The sequence below is a fragment of the Zootoca vivipara genome, chromosome 8 (genome assembly GCF_965207765.1).
Source record: "Zootoca vivipara chromosome 8, rZooViv2.hap1.1, whole genome shotgun sequence".
Taxonomy (NCBI): domain Eukaryota; kingdom Metazoa; phylum Chordata; class Lepidosauria; order Squamata; family Lacertidae; genus Zootoca; species Zootoca vivipara.
The window spans coordinates 43,032,812-43,056,107 of NC_142591.1; the positions used below are offsets into that span (position 1 = coordinate 43,032,812).

A 23,296-nucleotide genomic window follows, 5' to 3' on the forward strand; every position below is an offset into this window, starting at 1 on the left:
GATCCTTGTCTCGCCTATCAATTGCTTCATATGCTTTGGTAAATCCCAGAAATTGGTTCTAGTTGCAGGTAGGTAGCCGTGTTGGTCTGGCATAGTCGAAACAAAAAAAATAAAATTCTTCCAGTAGCACCTTAGAGACCAACTAAGTTTGTCATTGGTATGAGCTTTCATGTGCATGCACACTTCTTCAGATATTTTTATTTTGTTCCAGAAATTGGTTGTTAGTGGTGCCAACTTCATTTATTTTCTGTGATGTATAGCCCAACCTTAAATGGCCAATTGACATCCATAGAGTGCTTACAAAAGACTCCAAAAATACAAACATTATAGAACAACTAAAATACCCCACCCAGGGCCGGCCCTACGGCCAGGCTGGGTGGCGCAGGGCACCACGGCGCCAGCCCGCCAGGGGGGGCGCCGTGAGCTGCACCCGCCCGCTGGCCGGCCGGTCCACCGCGCAGCTGCGCCCATGGCAACCGTGCTGTGCCTGCCCGCCCACCGCGCTGGGAAACGGGGTGGGGGGCACCGGAGGGATCCGGCACACCACGGCGCCAGGGGCGCTTAAGACAGCCCTGACCCCACCGCTGCCCTATTTAAATTAAGGGCCTAATTCCTCTGTCTCTTTACCCCAGCTAGTACTCACAGAATACAGTTGGTTTCTGGAATGAAGTCTTCTCTCTGACCCAGCCCTCACTTTGCTTCTCATGGACTTGATCGATCTTAGCCACATTGCAGACTTCTTTCTGAAGAGAAGCTTTCACTTTGGTCAGGACCACCACCCTGAAGACTGGCTTCAGATTTCTAGCTGCTTGCTTGTTGAAGTCTCTCTGCTTTCCTAAGCACAACTCCTCTGGAACTTTCCACCCCTTACTGCACTTCTGGTCCTTCCCATTTTAGCTTTTCTTCAGCCTCTCACACTCAGCTGCATACCAGACCCCTCAGCTTCTGGCAGCCTCTGTCTCTTCAGCTATGTCTCTTCTTCTGTCTTTCCCTTTTAAACTGTCCGCTGCCTGACTCCACCTCCAACAAATTATTTGACGCTTCATCTGGCTTTTTATGCTTTGTTGTCCACAGCCTCTGTGGCTACCTCACAGGACCTCCTTGCTTTTACCCAAGAACTCTCAGAACACCAATTGGATTAGCCCCTTCTAATGGCTCTGATCAGTATAAAGACCAGTGACATTCCCTTCCAGTACAGTACTGCTAGCTGCCAAAGGTGTTTCCCTCCTTCCCAGCTTTGGTCACATTCACACCTTACATTTAAAGTGCTAAGATACCACTTCAAACAGTCACGGCTTCCCCCAAAGAATTTTGGGAACTGTAGTTTATTAAAGGTGCTGAGAGAGTTGTTAGGAGCTCCCCTATTTTACTTACAGAGCTACAATTCTGAGTGCACTGTGAGGAGATTGTTAAACCACACTGGGAGGGGAATAGGGCATCTTCGAACAAATAAACTACAGCTAACAGAATTAAACATTTAACCATAGGACAAAACATATCACCATTCATAAGACACTTAAATATTTACATTAGAATAATAATAAATGGTTTTTTTATACATAGGATGAAAAAAACTCCACCTCCAGCCAGTAAGAGCTCACAGCAATTTTAATGAATTAATAACTTTAAATGTTAGCAGTGTTTAAAAGCCAGGGGAGGGGGAGGAGAGTGATCCTCACTGGGAAAGCCTCACTTCACAGATAGGGTGCCATTGCCAAAAAAAAGCACTCTCCCTGGTTGCCACCTGACTTACTGCTGATGTTGGGAGCCCCCCCAAAAGAGCCTCAGTCTATATCTCAGGTGAATTGTAAGACATGAAGACGGTCCAGCAGATACCTGTGTCCTAAGCCATGTAAGACTTTAGAACAGGCATCCCCAAACTTCGGCCCTCCAGATGTTTTGGACTACAATTCCCATCTCCCCCGACCACTGGTCCTGTTAGCTAGGGATCATGTGAGTTGTAGGCCAAAACATCTGGAGGGCCGCAGTTTGGGGATGCCTGCTTTAGAAGTAAGCACCAGCACTTTGAACTGAGCCAGAAAACAAACAGGAGGCCAGTGAAGCTGTTTCAAAAGAGGTGCGATGTGAGACCATCCCCTGGTCCATTTAGCAGTCTACTTGCTGCTTTCTGAAATCATTTTAGCTTTGGGTCTGTCTTTTGAAGGCAGCCCTACATTAGACTACTTCCCTCATAAAGGGATTTTAGGACAAATTAACTGATGTGGAGATCTATATAATCCATTATTTGGGACTATTATAGTTCTTCATTCAGCTACAGAATCTGTGGGCAATATGGTTGTGGCTATATTGAACAAATGTTATTTCATACCTTGTTTATGAAGGGGAAAGGCTATTTATAAGATGTATGAACATAATGATAATTTTCAAGGGGAAGCGAAGAACACATGAGTGTTTTGTATATAGGACAAGTATACACTCTTAAGAATCACATTGCTTGCATTATCTCTGTTTGGAGCAGGAGGAACTGAGCCAAGATGAGAAGCTGTATTTTGGCTTGAATGAATACAGCAAATCTCTGCAGTGGGGAATCACAAGTCCTCTTCTGAGATGTGATGAAACCTTTGAAAAAATGGTGAATACACTGTTAGAGAGGTAAATGCTTTTGGAATAGTATTTAGCTAAGTCCATGAGTATGTGTGTCTAGAAAGAGGAATGTCAAAATCCCCATCCTAATGAGCACTGTGTAGGAAAGGATACTCAGTCCTGAACACGCTATGGAATAATCTCCACTGAACATAGTGGGACTTAACCTCTGGATTGAATTGGATTAGATCGTGATGTTTAGGGTCTGTCTATAATTCTGCTAGCAGTATAGAAATGTATGCAAAAGCAGCAATGAGAATATTTTCCAAGAGTCCCAGGCTATGCTTCTTCCTTTTCTTTGTCTGATGCTTGGACCCAACATCAGACCAGCACCTACTAACTTGACTGATTAAAACTCAGCTGTGCTCTTTTCAAGGTACCCCAGGCTGCACAGCATGGTGATTCGCTGCTATCTGCTTATTCAGCAGTATTTGGAAGCCTTGATGGCCCTCACCACCATGGCCTCCCTCAGGGACCACAGCACACCTGAGACTCTCAGCATAATGGATGACATCATCACTACACCCGGCAAGGATAAGAATGGCCGTGGCCACATGCTAGTCATCAGGATTCCCTCTGTACAACTGGCAATGCTGGCAAAAGAGAGGCTGCAAGAAGCTCGAGATAAACTAGGCCTGCAGTATCGGTTTGAGATCATCTTGGGGAATCCAGCTTCAGAACTTAGTGTTGCCAAGCACTTTGTGAAGCGATTAAAGGTTAGCATAGGTGGCTTGTTTGCTTTTGTGTTACATATTACATAGAACTTACGGGTTTTCATGCAATAAGCATCTTCCTAGTCATTTGTTGATGTGTGTTTAAATTTCCCATGGAGAAGAGACAACGTAATAAGCTACTTTCCTTCATTCAGATGGTCGTGGTTAGATTTTGTGCTTTAGCTGCAAATGTTAGCCATTATAGTAGGGGAATAGAATTTTACCTTTGCAGCACGCATCCCTCATCCTTCTCTATCCTCTATCCAGGCAAGTAAGAACCATTATCAGAATTCAAGGACACATTCCAGCCAGGCAAAATCACCCAAGGGTTTAAATTAGGGATGGTGAGGGGTGTGTCTTGGGACAGAGTATGTGACAGGGAGAGTCCTGCATTTTGTTATTTCCTTGAAAATACCGTACAGTTCCAAAGCCATGTATACTTCAGCAAGCAGAGAAGGAGGAAATGCATACGAATTGTAAATATGGATTGTTTTAATCCAGAAATTTCAAAGATAAAAATGTACATTCTTGCAGCAAAATAGCAAATAAAACTTGTCCAGTTATTTGAAACCGGTAATGAAGCACAATACAGCTTTAAACACATTGCATTGCAAGGAAAGAAAGTGATATACTGCTTAATTCACATACAGTGGTACCTTGGTACTCGAACGGCTTGGCTCTCGAACATATCAGCTCCCGAATGCCACAAACCCAAAAGTAAGTGTTCCAGTTTGTGAACTTTTTCGGAAGCCGAACATGCAACATGGGCTCCACTTGAGTGCAGGAAGCTCCTGCAGCCAATTGGAAGCCGCACCTTGGTTTTTGAACGGTGTCAGGAGTTGAACGGACTCCTGGAATGGGTTAAATTTGAGAACCAGGGTACCATTGTACTGCTTAATTTGTATCTAGTAAACCACTCACAACTTGGCGGTCCTGAGTATGCTTACTGAGGACTAGAGAGTATACCCCATGGCAGGTGAAACTTACCATATTGGCCTGAATATAAGCCTCACTTTCCCCCCAAATTCTGGCTGTGAAAAGTTAAAGTATGGCTTAAATTCATGACCTTACAAAAACTGGCTTTTACGATATCGCTGCTGAAATGAGAGATACGGTAAAACGGAACAGGTGTGAGCGGAATTTTAAGGAAGTGGCTTATATTCGGGTGTAGCCTATATTCGGGCCAATACGGTACTTCTGAGTACCATGTAACAATGTTATGTAAGTGCATCAGGTGTTGTAAGAGTCGTCATCAGGTCACAGATAGGACATGACTGTGGTAACCTAACCTCTATGACAAGAAAGTTTCTGAGTGACAGAAAAGCGAAATGTTCTTAGACATGGAAGGAAAGAAGAGAAAAACTGTATTACTTCATATTTTAAAATAATAGGATTTTGGCCAGCGGACAGAATGTCAAATGTAATTGATCTGGTCATTAGCATTTTTTTCTTGAAGAGGTCATGAGTAGGCCCCATCACTGATACAATTTAAGGCAAATAGTTGGCATTGGCTTGTCAGTAATTGAGTCTCTTCTGTTAATCATTGTGCTGAGAGAGGTCAGCGCTATAATCCTCCAGTGTCCAAGGTTAGTACTGCATGGTTTTGTATTGAATTGACCACTTTGATTTCTTTCCAAACTAACTGCCAGTTAAGCTAATATAATGGAAAACATTATACCTAATAAGGTGTCTGTGAAACCTTAAGGCTGGATACTGTCCAACTCAGTAGTTTACTTTGCTTATATGTGTTGTATTCTATTTTCGGAGTAAGCTTGACCAACTATGTATTTCACATAGTTGGGTATTGCATACCTCATTTTGCTTTCATAAATAGCCAGGTAACAGTGTTAGCAAGATGGGGGGGGGTGTTAACCCTTTACCCTCTGTCATGGCCCCAATTGGAATTGCTCCCCACCTTAATAAAGAATGGGAAAAAATTGTAAGTTACTTAAAAGAACATTGTAAACAATTAAAAACATTGGCAGGATTCTAAAAAAACAAACAAAAAACACTTGCAATGTAGAGAACTATGGTGAGAACTGAGTACAGTAGTACCTTGGTTCTTGAACAGCTTGGCTCCCAAACAAATCGGTTCCTGAACACCGCAAACCCAGAAGTTTTCCAGTTTGCGAACGTTTTTCGGAAGCTGAACGTCCAACGCAGCTTCCGCTTGAGTGCAGGAAGCTCCTGCAGCCGATCGGAAGCTGCGCCTGGGTTTTCGAATGGTTTCGGAAGTCAAATGGACTCCCGGAAAGGATTAAGTTCAAACAGCAAGGTACTACTGTATTAAGAAAATATGGAGAACATTATAAGATACAGCTGGAAAAGAATAACGATGGAAACCATGGAAAGGTGGAGGGAAGTCCAGGGATTCAGAGAATCCTATGTATACATGATTATGCTTTATTTATTATGATAATTGTTAAGGATAAAAATGAATTATTATTTTTTAAGGACTTGTTCCCCACCCATGCCAGCTATTCACAAAATGAATAGTACACACAGCTTCCCCTCCCCCATTCCAGCTGGGACTGCAGCAAAGGGTTAACACACACCACAAAGCCACAGTCCAATCTGGCTTGCTGTCATCCCAGAAAAATGAGCTTTGCAAGTCTGGTGTCCTTCAGAGAGATGCAACAAACCCATTAGCATTCAGCTAGCCTCAGAGAATGAACTTGATTTGGATACGTATGCAATTACTGTGCTTAGAACAAAGAATGTATGAGAAGTAATACTGGGGGGGAAATGGATCTCAAGCTTTCTTGCTGTTCTTTTCTCACAGGCCTGGAGAGGAAATGAGCGGGAGGATTGGCTTCCTCATACTTACCAGGATTTAGAAGGTCTGCCTTGTATTGTTATTTTAACTGGCAAGGATCCACTAGGGGAAACGTTTCCCAGGTATGCCCCGAATTCTACAGTGCAAATGTTATTTCAAAAGATACCATGTTTCCCCAAAAATAAGACACTGTCTTATATTTATTTTTCCTCAAGAAGACACACTATGGCTTATTTTCAGGGGATGTCTAATTTTTATTACACGTCCAGCCTCGCCTCTTCCTTGGCACCCTCCAGAAATGCGCCTATCACTATGGCTTATTTTCGGGGTATGGCTTATATTGCGCAAATGCTTAGAAATCCTATTACGGCTTATTTTATGGGTATGTCTTATTTTCGGAGAAACAGAGTATATGCATAACTTCTAACCACTTATTTTAAGTGATAATCGGCAAAGGTGACACTTTTTTAGTCTCTCTCAAACCCTCATTGTAAAACGCGCAGCGTCATTGTGAAAATACACGTTCTTGACTGAAATGAATATTTCATTTATTTATTTGCTTATTCATTTCAATGGTTTCACAATTATTTCATTTAAAAGCATTTGTTCTGCTTTTCAGCAGAGTTATCAGGGCAGTATGCAATCAGGGTAATAAAACACTGATATCAAAAGTAGAAAACCACACTTAATTAACAGGAGCAGAACAACGGTTTTAAAAAATTCAACAGGAGTATGCTAGCCTTCTTAAGGCTTCAGATAACTCTCAGCCTGGGAGAAGACCAGGGACCTGATTCACCTGGCCTGGTTGAGGGTCCACTATTCATTGCTACTTCTTCTGCAGGCCACTTCTGGTTTTTTTTTTTTACAAATGTCATTTTAAACATCTTTTTCAATTCATTATATATCATCTCCCAAAAATTTTTTAACTTCTCTACATTCCCACCACATATGATATAAAGCACCTTCTTTTTCTTTACATTTCCAACATACATTTGTCCCACTTTTGTACATTTTTGCCATTTTTACTGGTGTAATATACCATTTGTACATAATTTTCATATAATTCTCTTTCAAAAGAGAACAATCTGTGAATTTCAAATCTACTTTCCACAATTTTTCCCAATCCTCAAATTGTATATTATGTCCTATATCTTGCGCCCATTTAATCTTAACCGATTTGACCTCCTCATCTTTCGTTTCCCATTCTAGCAGAATGCTGTATGCTTTCTTCAGTAGTTTCACTGAATCGGAAGGTAAAAGACCGAAACAGCAGCTTTTTCAAATATAAAAGATCAAATGAAGACTCCATCCCATAGTTCTGTGGATTCCCTCGTTCCAGCATTCCAGTCATCTGCTTTCTAGTGTAACTTGAGAAAGCAGTATGTTTCTTGTGAACTAAAAACCACAGCTCAAAATGTTTTATTGAAATAATGATGATGATGATGATGATGCAATGATGCACCCCTTGTTAAATCCTTATATATTGATTTTCCAGATCCCTGAAATATTGTGATCTTCGGCTGATTGACTCAAGCTATTTAACTCGCACTGCCTTAGAACAAGAAGTGGGCCTGGCATGCTGCTATGTTTCAAAGGAAGCAATCCGAGGACCCATTGTAGCTCTAGACCTTAGTGAAAAGGAGCAGGAAAAGGCCAGTGTCAGTGAGAATGATACGGATGAGCTGCTGATTGACTTGGAGAGACCTCAGAGTAACAGCAGTGCTGTGACTGGAACTTCAGGTTAGCTGTTTATTTACCATTCCATATGGTCCTTGCTTGGGAATGAGTGTCCTTTTTCTTAGACATTGGACTTTGGGGAGGTGCTGAATAGTCAGCAGTTAAGCAAGCAGGAATGTAAGAAGCAATTTCAGTTTTTATAAGAGAAAATAGAAGAATAGGAAATCAGACATAGATCTCAGAGTGGGAAGGAGGACAAGGGGAAGAGGGTACAGAGGGGAAGTGGAAAGGATGCGATGTAAAATCAGACTTTTATGTATTAGATTTGTATACCACCATTCATCTGTAGATCTCAGGGGGGGTTCACAACATAAAAATACAAGATAAAAACACAAACTACATAATAAAAACAAGAAAAAACAAAACAACACGAAATAATAAAGCCCCTCTCCCCAACCCCTTCTGCAAACATATTTAAAAGGGTATAGGATGTTAATCAGCCCAAGGGCTGGTTGAAGAGAAACATTTTCGCCTGCTGCTGAAAGGTATATAATGAAGGCACCAGCCAAACCATCCTGGAGAGAGCATTCCACAAGTGGGGAGCCACTGCAGAAAAGGCCCATTCTCATGTCACGGACCTTTGGTGGAGGAGGCACAAAGAAGGGCATCAGATGATGATCACAGAGCCTGGTTAAGATCATATGGAGAGAGGTGGTCCTTGAGGCATTGTGGTCCTGAACCGTTTAAGGCTTTATAGGTCTAAACCAGTTTGGACTTGAAACAAATGGCTTGAAACCAGGATTGATGTAATGGCTTTTCCCATCATAAAGGTAAAGGGACCCCTGACCATTAGGTCCAGTCGTGTCCGACTCTGGGGTTACAGCGCTCATCTCGTGTTATTGGCCGAGGGAGCTGGCGTACAGCTTCCAGGTCATGTGGCCAGCATGACAAAGCCACTTCTGGTGAACCAGAGCAGCACACAGAAACGTCGTTTACCTTCCCGCTGTAGCAGTACCTATTTATCTACTTGCACTTTGACGTGCTTTCAAACTGCTAGGTTAGCAGGAGCTGGGACCGAGCAACGGGAGCTCACCCCATTGCAGGGATTCAAACCGCTGACCTTCTGATTGACAAGCCCTAGACTCTGTGGTTTAACCCACAGCGCCACCCGCGTCCCTCTTTTCCCATCACAGTGTTATATAAAAACAGGAGAAGCTGTGTGTTGTAGAACTCTCCTTTCTGGACTCATTGAGACATTTGAACCCTTTAACTGTGATCAGTTAATGACAAATTTGGGTTATCCCTTTAATCATAATCAGGAGCAGATTAAAGATACTTCGGACATGGTCCATGGGGTCACGAAGAGTCAGACACGACTAAACGACTAAACAACAACAACAAGGGAGCTACAGCCAGCCAGCATGCTTGGATTCTAATCTCCATGAGTTTGAGGGCTGAGTTTGATAGGTGGATGGGGCATAGTAACGCCAGGTGACCCGTTTTTACCTGTGTGGTTTTAAATCTGACAATGTGGGCAAAAAAAGTGTATGTTGCCTCAAGGCTCCCAAGTGCCACCAGTCAGTCCTGCTCATCTGTCAGAGTTGGTCCCATGGGGGTGAGGTGAGACAAAAATAAATGTTTCCTACCTGTGTCTTAGACCTTGTAGGTTGTTGCCTGTGTCAAGACAGGCAGGAATGCAGTGACAGGGCCAGCCACACCTGTTGACACTTCAGCCAATCATCAAACTTTTAAATGAGAATTCTCAGATTTGTAGCAGAAGAAGATCTGGCTGGTTAGATCTAATTCACTAACTCACCAACTATTTCATCTCCTGCCTTTTTGTGGTTTCCATAAACAGAATGAAGTCATTTACAGTATAAATGTTGTAAGGCAGAAAATGGGTGTGACATTCTGTAGTTTAGCTTACTGAGTATTTTTCAGTTTCTTTCTTTCTTTCAGGTTCTATAGCAGAAAATGGTGTGAGCTCCTCCAGTGCTACAGACAAGTCTCAAAAGCTACCGCCACCCCTGAACTTCCAGAATGTGGCCCACAGTTCAGTTGATGAAGGATTTGCTGCTGGGGAGACCCTGAAACAAGAATGTGACTCTCTCGGCAACCAGGTAGCAAGCAGCACCACTTCTAAACTGTCAGCAGCATCCTCCTCCATCAGCCAGTCATTCCGGTGGCCGGGCCAGTCTGTGAAAGAAGGCAAGGCTTTGTGGGTGTCCTTACCCCGGACTGTGATCTTATCCAAAGCCGCCTACTGCCTTCTTGGTGCACAGAAGAGTGGGCAACATCCTTTCTCCTCTTCTCTCTTGCCTCATGCCGATGTGTCTTGGGTGAGCTCTCTGAGGCCTTTGATACACAAGGATATGTCCAGTGAAGAGCAGTCTTTGTACTACAGACAGTGGACTGCAGCTCGGCAGCACCATGTGGACTACAATAACCATGGGGAAACCACCAGCGGCAGGAACTTTCACCCACGACGGCTGCTTCTAACGGGACCTCCGCAGGTAATGTCCTCTTTGGGACTGTTGTGGCAGCTCTCAAATTTCAGGGCGATTAGGGGTGGGTCAAAATGATTTAGCAGCTCAGAAGGGCTGGGCTTTGTCGGATCAGCCGGGGGCTAGGACGACCCCCAGACATGCGACAGGAATGATTGCAGCCTGTCTCTCCCATCAGCGTGCAGCTCTAGGGAGTTCCGAACCACCTTCCCCGACATTTTATAATGACTCATGTCTTGGAGACACTGAGCACATATTTAGAGTCCAGCAGAGATAAACGCAGTCAGAGCTAGGCTGAGGTTGTAAGCACTAAAGCTACTTTATTAAGCATAAGGCAGAACAAAAGAAAACATGTCTCCTCTCTCTGGTCTTCCTTGGAGAGAAGTCAGAAGTGAAAGCAAAAACAAACGGAAACAGAGTACAGTAAACATCCACTCCTGTGATTCCAACAGTCGGTGCTGGAATGCATAACACAGACATGTGATGAACCAATTCTACATATCTGCACAGTGAGAGGACTAGAAATCCAACAGGCTTTAGGGTATAGAAAGGCATGTTAGGATACACGCAAGTGTGCCAGTGAGAGAAGTCAACTGTTTTTCTTCCATGCTTCCTTATTCCTGTGCTTGCATAATCCTGCAAACCACTGCATAGAACACTTTGGAAAGTGAGAGCAAATCTGTGGGTTGACTTAATATCAGTAGCATATGACCTTACTTTGCTATTGAGCAAAGTAACTATTAGTGTGATCATTGTAGCGAAGGTTTGCTCTAGATTTACTTACAGTGGTTTGTTGGAGTGAAACAAACTATGATTCCTGGTTCAAATGTAATGCTAAGCCCCAAGCATCATGGCTTGTTTCCTCCTCATGCAGGCAATAGTGAGACAAAACAACCCAGTAAGATGCCTTTATGGTAAGCCACCAACTGGTTTACTGTGAACTGGGCCAGTATTGTTTCACAGTATTGCTGCATTGGCGTTGCTGCAGAAGGGCAGCCTTCTTGAATTGGATATGTATCTAATTCTAATCTAATCTTATCTAATTCTAATCTTCTAAACCTTTGATCACAATAAACTGATGTTGCTCTCTCTGCAAAAGGACAAATACAAAAAAGGGGACTTAAACTGCATAGTGACTGGTGATGGTTGTTGAGCCATGCTGGGCCACCTTAGCAGATCTTCAAATGAAAGTTCATAGCAGACAAAAATACTTCTCCGATTATACGTTTTTCTGAGAGTTCCCTCCCCGCTTTGTTTAGGTTGGGAAAACTGGTTCTTACTTGCAGTTCCTACGAATTCTCTTTCGCATGCTGATCAGGTTGCTGGAAGTGGATGTGTATGATGAGGAAGATATTAATACTAGTAAGTACTAAGGTCCAATTATAATTTTTTATGACCAGTTTTTTGTCAGGGATGAAGCTTTCAGAGTGCCCTGGGAAGAGGGATTTTTTAAAAAAATACTGCTATCAAAGATTTGTGTGCCTTCTGTAGGAAATGTATACTTTTTTGTACATTCTGCAAATTGTACAAATGAGTGAAAATTGGACTAGAAATGCACGTGTTTGTTAGACTTGCATTCTCCTTGTCCAACATTCTCCTTGATCATCATAAATAATGTACATAACGTAACTATAAAGATTATTTTCAGACACAATTGCCTAGCTTTCAAAGTTGCTAAGTTGAACTGCCCAAGTTCTGGTTTTTTTTTTAACTATTCTAACATCTTGGCCCTGTTTTACTCCTAGGAAAGCTACTATCTAGTTTGTTTAGGGTGCCAGGGATTATAACTCTGTGAGGGAAAGAATGTGTTTTGAATGTGCTTCAAAGATGGAATGTGCATGCAACCTCTCAGAACCAGACCTTCATCTGTAAAAATGGGAGCGAGTTGTGAGTTGTTGTCAGAGCAGTTGTGACAACAGCATATTGAAATGTATGTTTATGTGCCTAGAGAATTTAGGTAGTGGGAAAGTACTGTATAAATAATAAGATTTTATTTGCTATCAGTATTCATAAAATTCCTTTTTCAGGTCATACAGAGGACAAGGAAATTGCCCAGCCTAGCAATGATCAGTGGCCTGATGTTGAAATAATCAGCAAAATGCCTTTTGACCTCAGTGTGCATGATCCTAAATATTTCCTCATGAGTCTGGTATATACAAACCAGCTACAAAGAGTAAAACAAGGCAAGTGAAAACTGATTTTGCTGCTTTCTTCTTCCTAGCCATTTGAAACATTTTAGAAAGTAATTGATCTTTCAGTTCTGTTGTGAACATTTAAATAACTAGCAGGAATGTCATTGCCTTTTGTTCCTTCATTGTCTCCGTCCACAGAACCAAGCAAAGAAACCAAAGCTGAGGAACACAGAAAACGGGCTACTGTGTCTATGATGTTGACAAAGTATGCAGCTTACAATACTTTCCATCACTGTGAACAGTGCCATCAATATATGGACATAAACCCTTCAGTTCCGGTATGCAGGGCTTCCATTTAGACCTGGGCTTCAAGTCACACAAGCACATTAACAATCATTCATTTTATCTTGGGAACAAGTCAGAAACCTTTACAGATCTGCTGAAAAGCACCCAGAGATCTGCTGGTGGACCTTCTGATCTACCTTCTGCCAATCCTTGCTCCAGATCAGTCTTTCAGAATAGAAGACAGGAATGCTTCTAGTGCCAGGGGTGGGGAGCCTTTTTTCAGCCTGAAGTCCACACCCCATTCTAAGGCAGCCTCCCAGGGGCCACATGCTCCAGGGGTGGGCAGAACCAGAGGCAAATGTAGGCAGAACAATAAATGTGAATGGTAGGCTAGTTCTCTGTCAGACTGGTTGAACGTGGACGAGTGTGCACTAGGGCTGAAGGAGGGCTGGAATATGTCTCAGAAGAGGGGGTCAGTGATTTGTGGGGAACTGTGATTTGTGGGGAACTGTGACAAGAGTCAGAGTCAGGGGAAGCTCCAGAGCTGGAGGGTGGAGTACAGGATGGGTCGGAAGAAGAGGAAAAAGAGGCAAGTCAGGCAAGCGAAGTGCCAGGTGCTTCCCCATCCTTTCCTGCATCATTGTCTCCCAGAACCAGGAAGGGATTGAAAAGGGATGAGCAGAGGACATTGCCACGCAGGCAATGACTCTGCCTGCCTGCATGCAGCCCATCAGGGGGAGGTACATAAACTGGTCGAGGGGGAGTGGTCCCCTATTGCTGCAACTGCTCCATAGAGTACAGACCTGGGAATTGCAGCCCAGATGCTAGATTGGGGGGGGGGGGTTTCTAGAACTTTGGGAGTGACTGTATGTGTTATCTTTGACACTAAAGAGTTAACTACCGGTATCTGCCATGTACATTCCTCTGTCTGGGAAGCACCCTTGACATTCCATCACACTCAAACTTCTGCCTCTGTCCTCCAGGTAAGCAAGAAGCATTATCAGGCACATTCCAGGAGGACTAAAGAGGGGTGTGACTCAGGAGGGTAGCCTGGGGAGAGTTTGGAGGGCAAGATAAAGAGATCTGATCTAGCAGAAATGCCTCAATGCTTTACCAAATCCCAAATCATGGAATTCTTTAGAGGAAGCTATGATATATAAAGGTTTAAAATCAACATAACATTGTAGATCTGCCCTTTAAAGGGCATGCGGTTTTGCTGAATTGTGTTCTGGGACCCGATCCATCTGTTCAGCTGTAAGATGCATTATTCTGCCATCGCACACATAACCACACACATGCAGTGCAAGAGGTGTAAGGTGTACCTTGCCCATTGGCTTCCTTGCCCATCTGCTCTGCAACATTCACAAAAAATCCTTCTTCAATTCAGAAAACTTGGTGGTGCTTCTCTTTTTGCATTAGTATGCAACAATGAGTAAAGACGATGAGTAAAGTAGCCAGCTTGTCCTAAATGACAGGAGTTTTAAAGCAGCCTGATGTAAGAAGTGAGAATGACAAATGCCCTATACTGTAACCTTGCAAATAATAAAACTGTAGAAGACCGAGCCACTGTAGCTGTGTTCCTAGGCTTAGTAGATTACTTTCTATGCAAGATTTATCCAACTGTGTTGCCCACACTTGTTGAAATGCATTGGCATGTGGCCTCTTTAGTAGGTTACAATTTCTTTCTCTTCCTTGCATGCAGATGTCTGACTCCACCCTACATGCATTTACATTCTCATCCTCAATGTTAGGAGAAGAGATCCAGCTTCATTTTATCATTCCCAAATCCAAAGAGAGCTATTTTGTCTTCAGCAAGCAGGGCAAGCATTTGGAAAGCATGCGGCTTCCTCTTGTATCTGATAAGGTGGGTGAAATCTGTTTTAGCTACGTAAAACACACCCTGTTGTAGCATAATATTTCAGTATAGCTCAGCTCTGAGAAACTGACCTAGATTCTGAAGTTAGTTCCCCTCTGCATTGCTCCCCCCTCCCCAATCAGGAATTAACCATCCCAAGCATCTCTGGCCATAAAGTAAGCCTTGAGTTACTATGGGCCCACAGATGACTAGGAGTTACCACAACCCAAGGAAGCTACAAGACGTGCTCAAGTGAATCCACCCCCCTCACCCTTGCTTCATATAGTTAGAAGCTTGCTGATCTTTTTGCTTGTTGTTCTGTTGTGAATTTTATATTTTATATATATATTAACACTCTTTGGCTTCATGGATGAATTCATTTGCCACATTCCCAATGTCCCAAACTGCGCTTTGGAAGATTAGGAATATGCTCTTAGCTCATGAACATTCTCTTACAATCTCTCATGCATGGATTCCATTTCACTTCCTAGTTTGCATGACCATAGTTTGTTGTGACATCCAAATTAGGAAAATTCTGGTTAATAGTAAACAAAATTGACCCCAAAGCCACTTTAAACTATACATTTCATCATCAAGGTATAGAAGTAATTCCTGTTAGCTCTAAGCATAGCTTGTCTAATTTGGATCTCATTGTGAGAAAATAGAGTATGCAAACCAGGAAAGGGAAGAGGAGGCCCATGTCTTGAAGGGATAAAGAGGACAGATGAGGGAGCTTGCAAGCCCAGCACCTGTTTCTAAGCTTCCAAACTCTGGTTTGGAGCACTGAGAACCTTACCTAATCTAGCATGTGTTCCCCTCAGTACCCAACTAGATGCCTGTGGGAAACCCATAAGCAGGATATGAGGGCAATAGCTCTCTCCTGTTATTCTGTTATTCCCCAGTGAGTAGCAGTCAGCGGCAGGCTGCCTCTGACTGGTGGTAGAACATACTCATCATAACTAGTAGTCATTGACAGCTGTAATCTCCATTAATTTGTCTAATCCCCTTTTAAAGCCATCACTACATCTTCCATTGTTCAACACTGGGCTTTGTAAAGAAACACTTCTTTTTGACATAAGATGTCAGCTGCAAGTGAAAACAATTATTAATGTTAGTAAAGGCCTATCAGTATGACAGACTATTTTAACACACCCACACCCGCCCCAAATATTTATTGATTGCCATTCCTTTACAGAATGCTGTGATTCTCTTTAGTTGTCATTGAAACAAGCTACTTGGTTTTAATTGAAAGCACAAAGTGAGAGCAAAACAACTTTCTCTCTGTTATGTTGTGGCCTGCAGAGTTTAGGGAACGGGGTAGTTTTTTTTTACCGAGCCTTAGCAGACCCATCAATGTTTACTATAGAAGTCAGTTGGATTAATTAATTTCTGTAGGAAAAGGATGGGACAGGTGAGAAATACGAAGAACCCTCTGATTGGCAAAGTTTGGTCTACCAGTGTGCATGTTCTCCCTACAAGAAAGTTGGGTATATCACCTCAGAAGCAAAGAGAGATGTGTTGTGCCCAACATATATGGACTCTTCCTTTCTCTTTGTGCTGCTAACAGAACTTGAATGCAGTAAAGAGTCCCATTTTCACTCCTTCAAGTGGACGCCATGAGCATGGCCTCTTGAATCTATATCATGCTATGGAAGGCATCAGCCACCTCCATCTGCTTGTGGTGAAGGAATATGAAATGCCACTTTACCGCAAATATTGGCCCAACCACATCATGCTGGTTTTGCCAGGAATGTTCAACAATGCTGGAGTTGGTAAGCATTTATATAGTCCTATAACTTTTTGATTCTAAACATACCCGTTAATGACATGGAAGCATAATTATAGGGAGCAGTATCCAGTTAGCATTAAATGTGTAATTACTGAAGAAATGTCTTTGTTGTTTATAATTCTTGTCTTATAGGCACTTTCTCCCCCTCCCTCCCTTTATTCTCTTTGATTTCCACTACAATTTCACTTACATGTACTGTTCTGTATGACATGTTAATGGACACATCTAAGATGGTCTTGCTCACATTGGGTATTTGGTGTTTGTTGGTGGTCAAGCAGTTAGCAAAATGTGGAGGGAATTTTGGAACTTAGGAAGTTTTGATAATATTTTTATTTGTTGGTTACATTTCCTGCATTTCCTCCAGACAGATAATGGTAGCGTACATACAATACTTCTCCTCCCCCCCAGCTTATCCATTTTATCCTGACAACAACTCTGTGAGGTAGTTTAGGCTGAGAGATAGTGACTGACTAAAGCTCAGCTTGTGAGCTTCATCAGGAGAACTGAAATTGTGCAGAATGCTTACTCCAGAAAGCAAAATCCGGCCCCTCTTATAGGTTCATCTTGGGGCCTCCCAGTTTCATTCATGACTGCAGGAAGAATAAGATCCCATAATTCAGCTTCACTGAATATTTTCAAAGATTCGAATACTGATTAAATATATTAGCATAGCTAAAGCTTTGGCAATGCTTTAGAATTTTAGTGGACCTAGCATGGTGACTTCCTCTTCAATGCCATGTCATATGATGGCTCTTTGACCTTAGAAGACATGATTGACTCTGCAGCCAACACTCATTGGACAGTCGGCCAGTTTCCAATTAGTCCTAGCTTCAAAGTCTGTCTTTGGACCATTTCATACAGCATAATTCCACTTGATTCCTACCCCTTAGCGTTCATAAACACCATTTTCCATACTGTCTATTTTCACAAACTTCCAACTGTTATGTGGAATTTAGAGGTCTCTGTTTCCCCCCAAATGGTAAAGTTCTATGCTACATGTTTTCAGGTGCTGCCAGATTCCTTATTAAAGAGCTTTCTTACCATAACTTGGAGCTGGAGAGAAATCGCTTGGAGGAGCTAGGAGTCAAGCGTCAGTGTGTCTGGCCATTCATTGTGGTTATGGATGACTCCTGTGTCTTATGGAACAGCCATGTCACCCAAGAACAGTTCAGGTAAGTCAGTGTCTCAAAATTAGAGACTAGGAGCTATAGCAGAATCTTGGATCACTACACTATAACCCCTTCACGCATTATCCATGCTTTGACAGGGCAGCCGTGTTGGGTGATGTTGAGGTAAGACCAGCAGCATGGCCAAGCTGCCCCTTCTCACACGTGTAACTGGATAGCATGTGTGTTTCTTGCTGATTTGATTTGGAACGCTGCTCTGTACTTTTAATATAACTAGTATTTCTACGTTCTAGACCTAGTTTTTTGAAAGATGAGCAACATGAAAAAGAGACAAAGAGTATGATAAGACTGATCACTCCATGCAGCCTAATATCTCTTAAAGCAAGCACAATAATTTCCAAACAACCCTGTGAGGTACAAAGCTCCAGTAGAGTCAGATTGCTTGGTAATAATTTGTTCCTCTGAGTGGAGTTGTGATGCAGTACAATAAAAAATATTTTGCGTTTCATAGTCAGTCCATGGATCAAGGATCGACGAGTAAAAATGTGTCTCTGAAGAGCGTTCTACAGCACATTGAAGCCACACCAAAAATTGTCCATTATGCAATACTGGGCATTCAGAAATGGAACAGCAAACTGAATTTCAGAGCTCCCAAAGCTCCTTTCTCCAGATGCCACATACATGACTTTATACTACTCAACGTAGACCTGACCCAAAATGTGCAATATGATCTAAACAGGTAGGAAAATGCAACCCTTTTGCTGTCAGTTGCTATACTAGTTTTGAATGTACAGGTGTCAGTGAGGCTTAAAGGAAGTCAACCCAGTAAAGAAAATAAGCTGAATTATTTCTGAGATTGTAGTTCTGCCAAATACAAGTTGGTTGCTTGAACAATAGATTGAAAATAATACAGGCGGCGACCATTTTTGGTGTGTCCAATTGACATGTGATCAGCAATGCGTGGTTCCTTTTGGACCTGGAAGAAGGCAAAACGAGGTCAAAGCAAAGGCAGAACGGGGATGGGAAGGGCGGAATGGGTTGGGGCGGCAGGAGGCAGGAACGGAAATGGCCACCGCTTGTATATGAAACCAACAAGAAACGGAGGTGGCCATGTATGTGTGTTTTCATTTGGGGCATTTTAGTGGGACTCCAGTTGGACCAGTCTTTGAGATCTTTCCCAGCACAATCCCCACTGAAATAGGAGTTTTCTAAGAGCACAGATAATGAGATTTTAAAATACCATATCAATGACAGTTTGCACATGTGCCTTAGGCTGATTAGCCACGTGTCTTAATATGTTTGTTTGACCTATTTGGAATCTGAAGGGACAGGACAACTGGTGATTGAAAGAGCAGCCTCTGGCCGCTGTGAATATGTTTTCTTCTTGATTTGATCCTACACAGACACATTTAGAATTAAGAAATATGGTTGCTGTAAAGCCTTGACTTAAGCTATTTCCCTGTAAAAGACAGGCTTACAGCATGATCTGTAGGGAGCCTTGGGGAGGCCCAGTTTCAAATCCCCACTCAGGCATATAGCTTGTACCAGTCACTGTCTCTTGGCCTGAAGATAAAAGGGAGGGATAAAGAACTATGTATGTATGTTGACTTGAGATGATTGGAGGAAAAGTGGGCTTTAGATGTAATAAATATAAATATATTAGTACAGAAATGCCTTTTTTTCAAGAAAAGAGTGAATTTAACCCCTACAGACATGCTCCTATGGTGCTGTCCCTTTCTCCATTCTTCCCACTTTCCATATTGGGCAGCTTCCAGGTAGTAACCTGAGACAAAAGGGTGTTGTGAGGGACAGAGGATATCGGGAGGTCCCTCCCATCTTGAGCTCCAGCCCATCCCCGAGCGCTGGGGAAAGCAGGGAGAGTTCCGACTCAAGTGGAGAAGCAGGAAGTGGTGTCCGAGGCTCAGGCAAGGTAGCAGAGCCACTGCCCAAGGTGGGACAGGAAGGGGGGAGCAAGGGGGGAAGGCCGATCCCACCGACTCCGGAATTGCGCAAGAAACGTCGTGGGAAGAGGCTGGGTCTCCCCAAGCTTTTATGCTGGAGGAAAACTCGCCAACCTCCATTCGGAGGTACTGAAGAAGACTGACAAGATGTGCCATTTTCTGTAAATAGCACTGCCTTTAGCACTGTAAATACACAGCACCAATAAAAGGGATAAAATGCAGAGCTGTGTGGAGTCGTTACTCTGAAGTAGCCCACTCAGGCCACTGTGACAGGTGTTATTCCTTCCTCTTATAAAAATCCTCTCTTGTCTCAGGCTACCACCTGGTAGGGAAGGGGAAATCCATATGGTGTGTGCTGTTGCTTTTAAGAAATTCCAAGTCACTAGTCAGGTGAGCCATCTATATGTGTGACTGCAAAGGCCATTCATGAGGAACAATAATTACAGATAAGTGTTCTTGTTGCAATCTAGGATTATAGGAGAGTTGGTCTCAATACAATTTATGGTAAGTAATCAGAAGGTGCATACCATGATTTGAACAAAATCTGTATCCATTTTTTAGGTATTTCTGTGAAGATGTAGATTTTAATCTGAGAACAAACAGTAGCGGCCTGCTTATCTGTTGCTTTAACAACTTCAGTCTCATGAAGAAACACATCCAGGTTGGAGGTCAAAAGAACTTTGCCATTAAGCCTAAAATCATGGTGAGTACCATCGTTGAACAACAAGAAAACAAAACAGTGCCTTTGCTTTCTTCAGTGACAACAGTTTCATTTTACCTCATAAGAAGAAAAGAAGAACTCTGATGGATCAGGCACAGGATCCATCTTGGTCAGTATCCTGTTTTCAGAGTAGCCAGTCAGATGCCTATGGGAAGCCCACAGGAGGACCCAAGAGCAACATTGATCTCTCTCCACTTATGCTTCCCAGCAACTGGCATTCAGAGGGATACTACCTGCTTGTGGTGAAATCACTGATGAAGGGGGAAGATTTTTAATAGCTGGGTGATTAGCTATCTCAAGGGGAAGCTGTCTTGGCTATTAGGGCCTCCTAATAACGTACTCTTAGAGGTTTAAAGGTAAAGGGACCCCTGACCATTAGGTCCAGTCGCGGACAACTCTGGCGTTGCATGCTCATCTCGCTCTATAGGCCGAGGGAGCCAGCATTTGTCCGCAGACAGCTTCCAGGGCATGACTAAGCCGCTTCTGGCGAACCAGAGCAGCGCACGGAAATGCCGTTTACCTTCCCGTCAGAGTGGTACCTATTTATCTACTTGCACTTTGACGTTATTTCAAACTGCTAGGATGGCAGGAGCTGGGACCGAGCAACGGGAGCTTACCCCATCGCGGGGATTCGAACCGCCAACCTTCTGATCGGCAAGCCCTAGGCTTAGTGGTTTAGACAAATTGCAAAAAATTAAATGTATTATTTGACTCCTGTGTATACTAATCTATTTGATACTTGAAACTCTAATCCAGGTCTGCATACAAATCCTGACCTCCTGTCGTAACTTTTTTAAAATCAGTTTTAGGTGAATGATAAAGGCAGGCACACACCTGTTTGGGGAAAACTTGATGATACAAGGTGTTTCCTTTCATGTTGGCATATTGTTTTAAGAGCATGTTTACATCCTCCCAAACACTAATTCCTGACTGCTTTTGCTGTCTGTGAGCTCATTGGTGGTGCTAGAAGCTAATGGGAAGGTGCTTTGTGGGGCGGCAGGGTGTGGGTGTGTCTTTATAGCCTGTCATGAGCCCATATAACCCTAAATTGGGGTGGCAAACAATATCTGGAGAACCTAGGTTCTTCACCCCTATCCTACGTATTAGGGACACGGGTGGTGCTGTGGTCTAAACCACTGAGCCTCTTGCTCTTGCTGATTGGAAGGTACAGATCCCCACGACGGGGTGAGCTCCTGTTGCTCGGTCCCAGCTCCTGCCAACCTAGCAGTTTGAAAGCATGCCAGTGCAAGTAGATAAGTAGGTAAATGGTGTTTCCATGCGCTCTGGTTTCCATCACAGTATTTTGTTGCACCAGAAGCGGTTTAGTCATGCTGGCCACATGACCTGGAAAGCTGTCTGCGGACAAACACCTGAAAGCGAGATGAGCGCCCCAACCCCATAGTCGCCTTTGACTGGACTTAACCGTCCAGGGGTCCTTATGTAAAGAACCTTATGTAATTTCCATTGATCTTAGTTTGTGGTGTTTCATTCTTACACTAAGTTTGGCCATGCCTGTTAAACCATTGCCTCTGGAGCCTCCTTTTTGCTCTCCAAGGCTGTCATTTCTCATTTCCTGACACCCCACAGCACACAACTTACTGGAGTCTTTCTATCTGTGTAGTCGTCATACATAGCAGAACATCCATTGCACAGCAGGGCAACAAGAGAAGTTAAGAAATCTGTTATTTGACAGATTATTTGACTCTGGCCTTTTCTACCTTGCCTGGTCTCAAATGACATGGCCAGTCTTCCCACCCTTGCACCCAACTACTATCTTGACCATTGCTCTGCTGCCAGTGGTTGGACACATAACCAAAATGTGAAAATATCCAACTAGTTATATTTAGTGTATACTGTAGCTGTGCATATTTTGTGTGCTGCCTCCGCACCTGTCCATAGCAGTCAGTACATGCTTCTGAGGAGCATAATGTAGCTCAGGCATCCCCAAACTGCGGCCCTCCAGATGTTTTGGCCTACAACTGCCATGATCCCTAGCTAACAGGACCAGTGGTTGGGGAAGATGGGAATTGTAGTCCAAAACATCTGGAGGGCCGAAGTTTGGGGGTGCCTGATGTAGCTAGATGGAGGCCTCTAGTATTAGCTGCTATGAAAAACTTGTTAAAACGCCAGAGAGTAAGCGTTCTTCCAGTCTTATGCTTCTTCTCAAGTTTGGCATTGGCACACGTTCTCCTCAGGCAGCTGCCTGGTGATTGACATGCTGCTCATTACATTTCACTTTTACATATACCGGTATATATATATTTCCTTCACAGGTATCTGAGAGCTTGACTCCAATAATGCCTCTTCAGTATGTCTGTGCTCCAGACAGCGAGCACACACTCCTGGCAGCTCCAGCTCAGTTCCTCCTGGAGAAGTTTCTTCAACACGCCACATACAAGCTTTTCCCAAAGGCCATCCACAACTTCAGAAACCCTGTATTAGCCATTGACTGCTATCTGAACATTGGGCCTGAAGTATGTATCTATGAATCTTACCAATAATCAACTTTTGAAGGGGGGATTCCACTCCTTCAAAAAACAAGGCAACTGTGCCGTGATTTTCTTAGGTCGTTAGCTTCTGTTTATGTTGCTGATGTACTGATATTGTTGTATTTAATTGCTATAAGCAGGGACCCATGAAAACTGAGATTAGTTGCTCATACATTTCTACTCCTGTCCTTTTGTAGGCAGGATAATGCTTTTACATTTTTTGTGAATTCCTTCAATATTTTATTTTATTTTATGCAATTACTCATGAGTTGACTGTTTAGATGTTGGGGTAGTAACTGCAATTTATTCAGAGCATTAGTCCACCACTGTTGTGGTGATGTTCCTGTTCGTAAGTTAGAGCATAAAACTTTAAAGAAAAAACAACAACTCAAACATATATAACCATTTCCCCCCATTTCTGATTTAGGTAGCTCTTTGCTACGTCAGTTCACGGCCGCACTCTGTCAATGTCAACTGTGAAGCGGTATTTTTCAGTGGACTACTTCTATATCTTTGCGACTCCTTTGTAGGAGCAGATTTTCTTAAGAGGTTCAAGTTCCTGAAAGGTAATGTGATTTCTGTTCTGAACTTTTGTGTCTAGTGCTTGCTTAATGTTTTTCTAGCAGAGTAGATTGGGATGGCATTGTCATTACATGCAGGAAC

At 43.0% G+C, this 23,296-nt stretch overlaps 1 protein-coding gene across 10 annotated transcripts in view; it reads left to right on the forward strand.

The window, feature by feature from the left end:
- GREB1L (GREB1 like retinoic acid receptor coactivator) overlaps positions 1–23,296 on the forward strand; it is a 173,353-nt gene that overhangs the window by 145,013 nt on the left and 5,044 nt on the right. For 7 of the 10 annotated variants that reach the window (XM_035125264.3, XM_088676268.1, XM_088676271.1 and 4 more), the window contains 15 exons: positions 2,477–2,613; positions 2,981–3,320; positions 6,100–6,215; positions 7,589–7,833; positions 9,730–10,283; positions 11,534–11,636; positions 12,302–12,457; positions 12,605–12,744; positions 14,394–14,555; positions 16,114–16,318; positions 17,342–17,507; positions 17,974–18,201; positions 19,985–20,126; positions 22,418–22,618; positions 23,061–23,199. In XM_035125264.3, coding sequence (XP_034981155.2) covers positions 2,477–2,613; positions 2,981–3,320; positions 6,100–6,215; positions 7,589–7,833; positions 9,730–10,283; positions 11,534–11,636; positions 12,302–12,457; positions 12,605–12,744; positions 14,394–14,555; positions 16,114–16,318; positions 17,342–17,507; positions 17,974–18,201; positions 19,985–20,126; positions 22,418–22,618; positions 23,061–23,199 — 3,034 coding nt within the window. The remainder of the gene's footprint in view (positions 1–2,476; positions 2,614–2,980; positions 3,321–6,099; positions 6,216–7,588; positions 7,834–9,729; positions 10,284–11,533; positions 11,637–12,301; positions 12,458–12,604; positions 12,745–14,393; positions 14,556–16,113; positions 16,319–17,341; positions 17,508–17,973; positions 18,202–19,984; positions 20,127–22,417; positions 22,619–23,060; positions 23,200–23,296) is intronic. The other 3 variants (XM_035125266.3, XM_035125269.3, XM_035125273.3) reach the window with 1 other exon arrangement.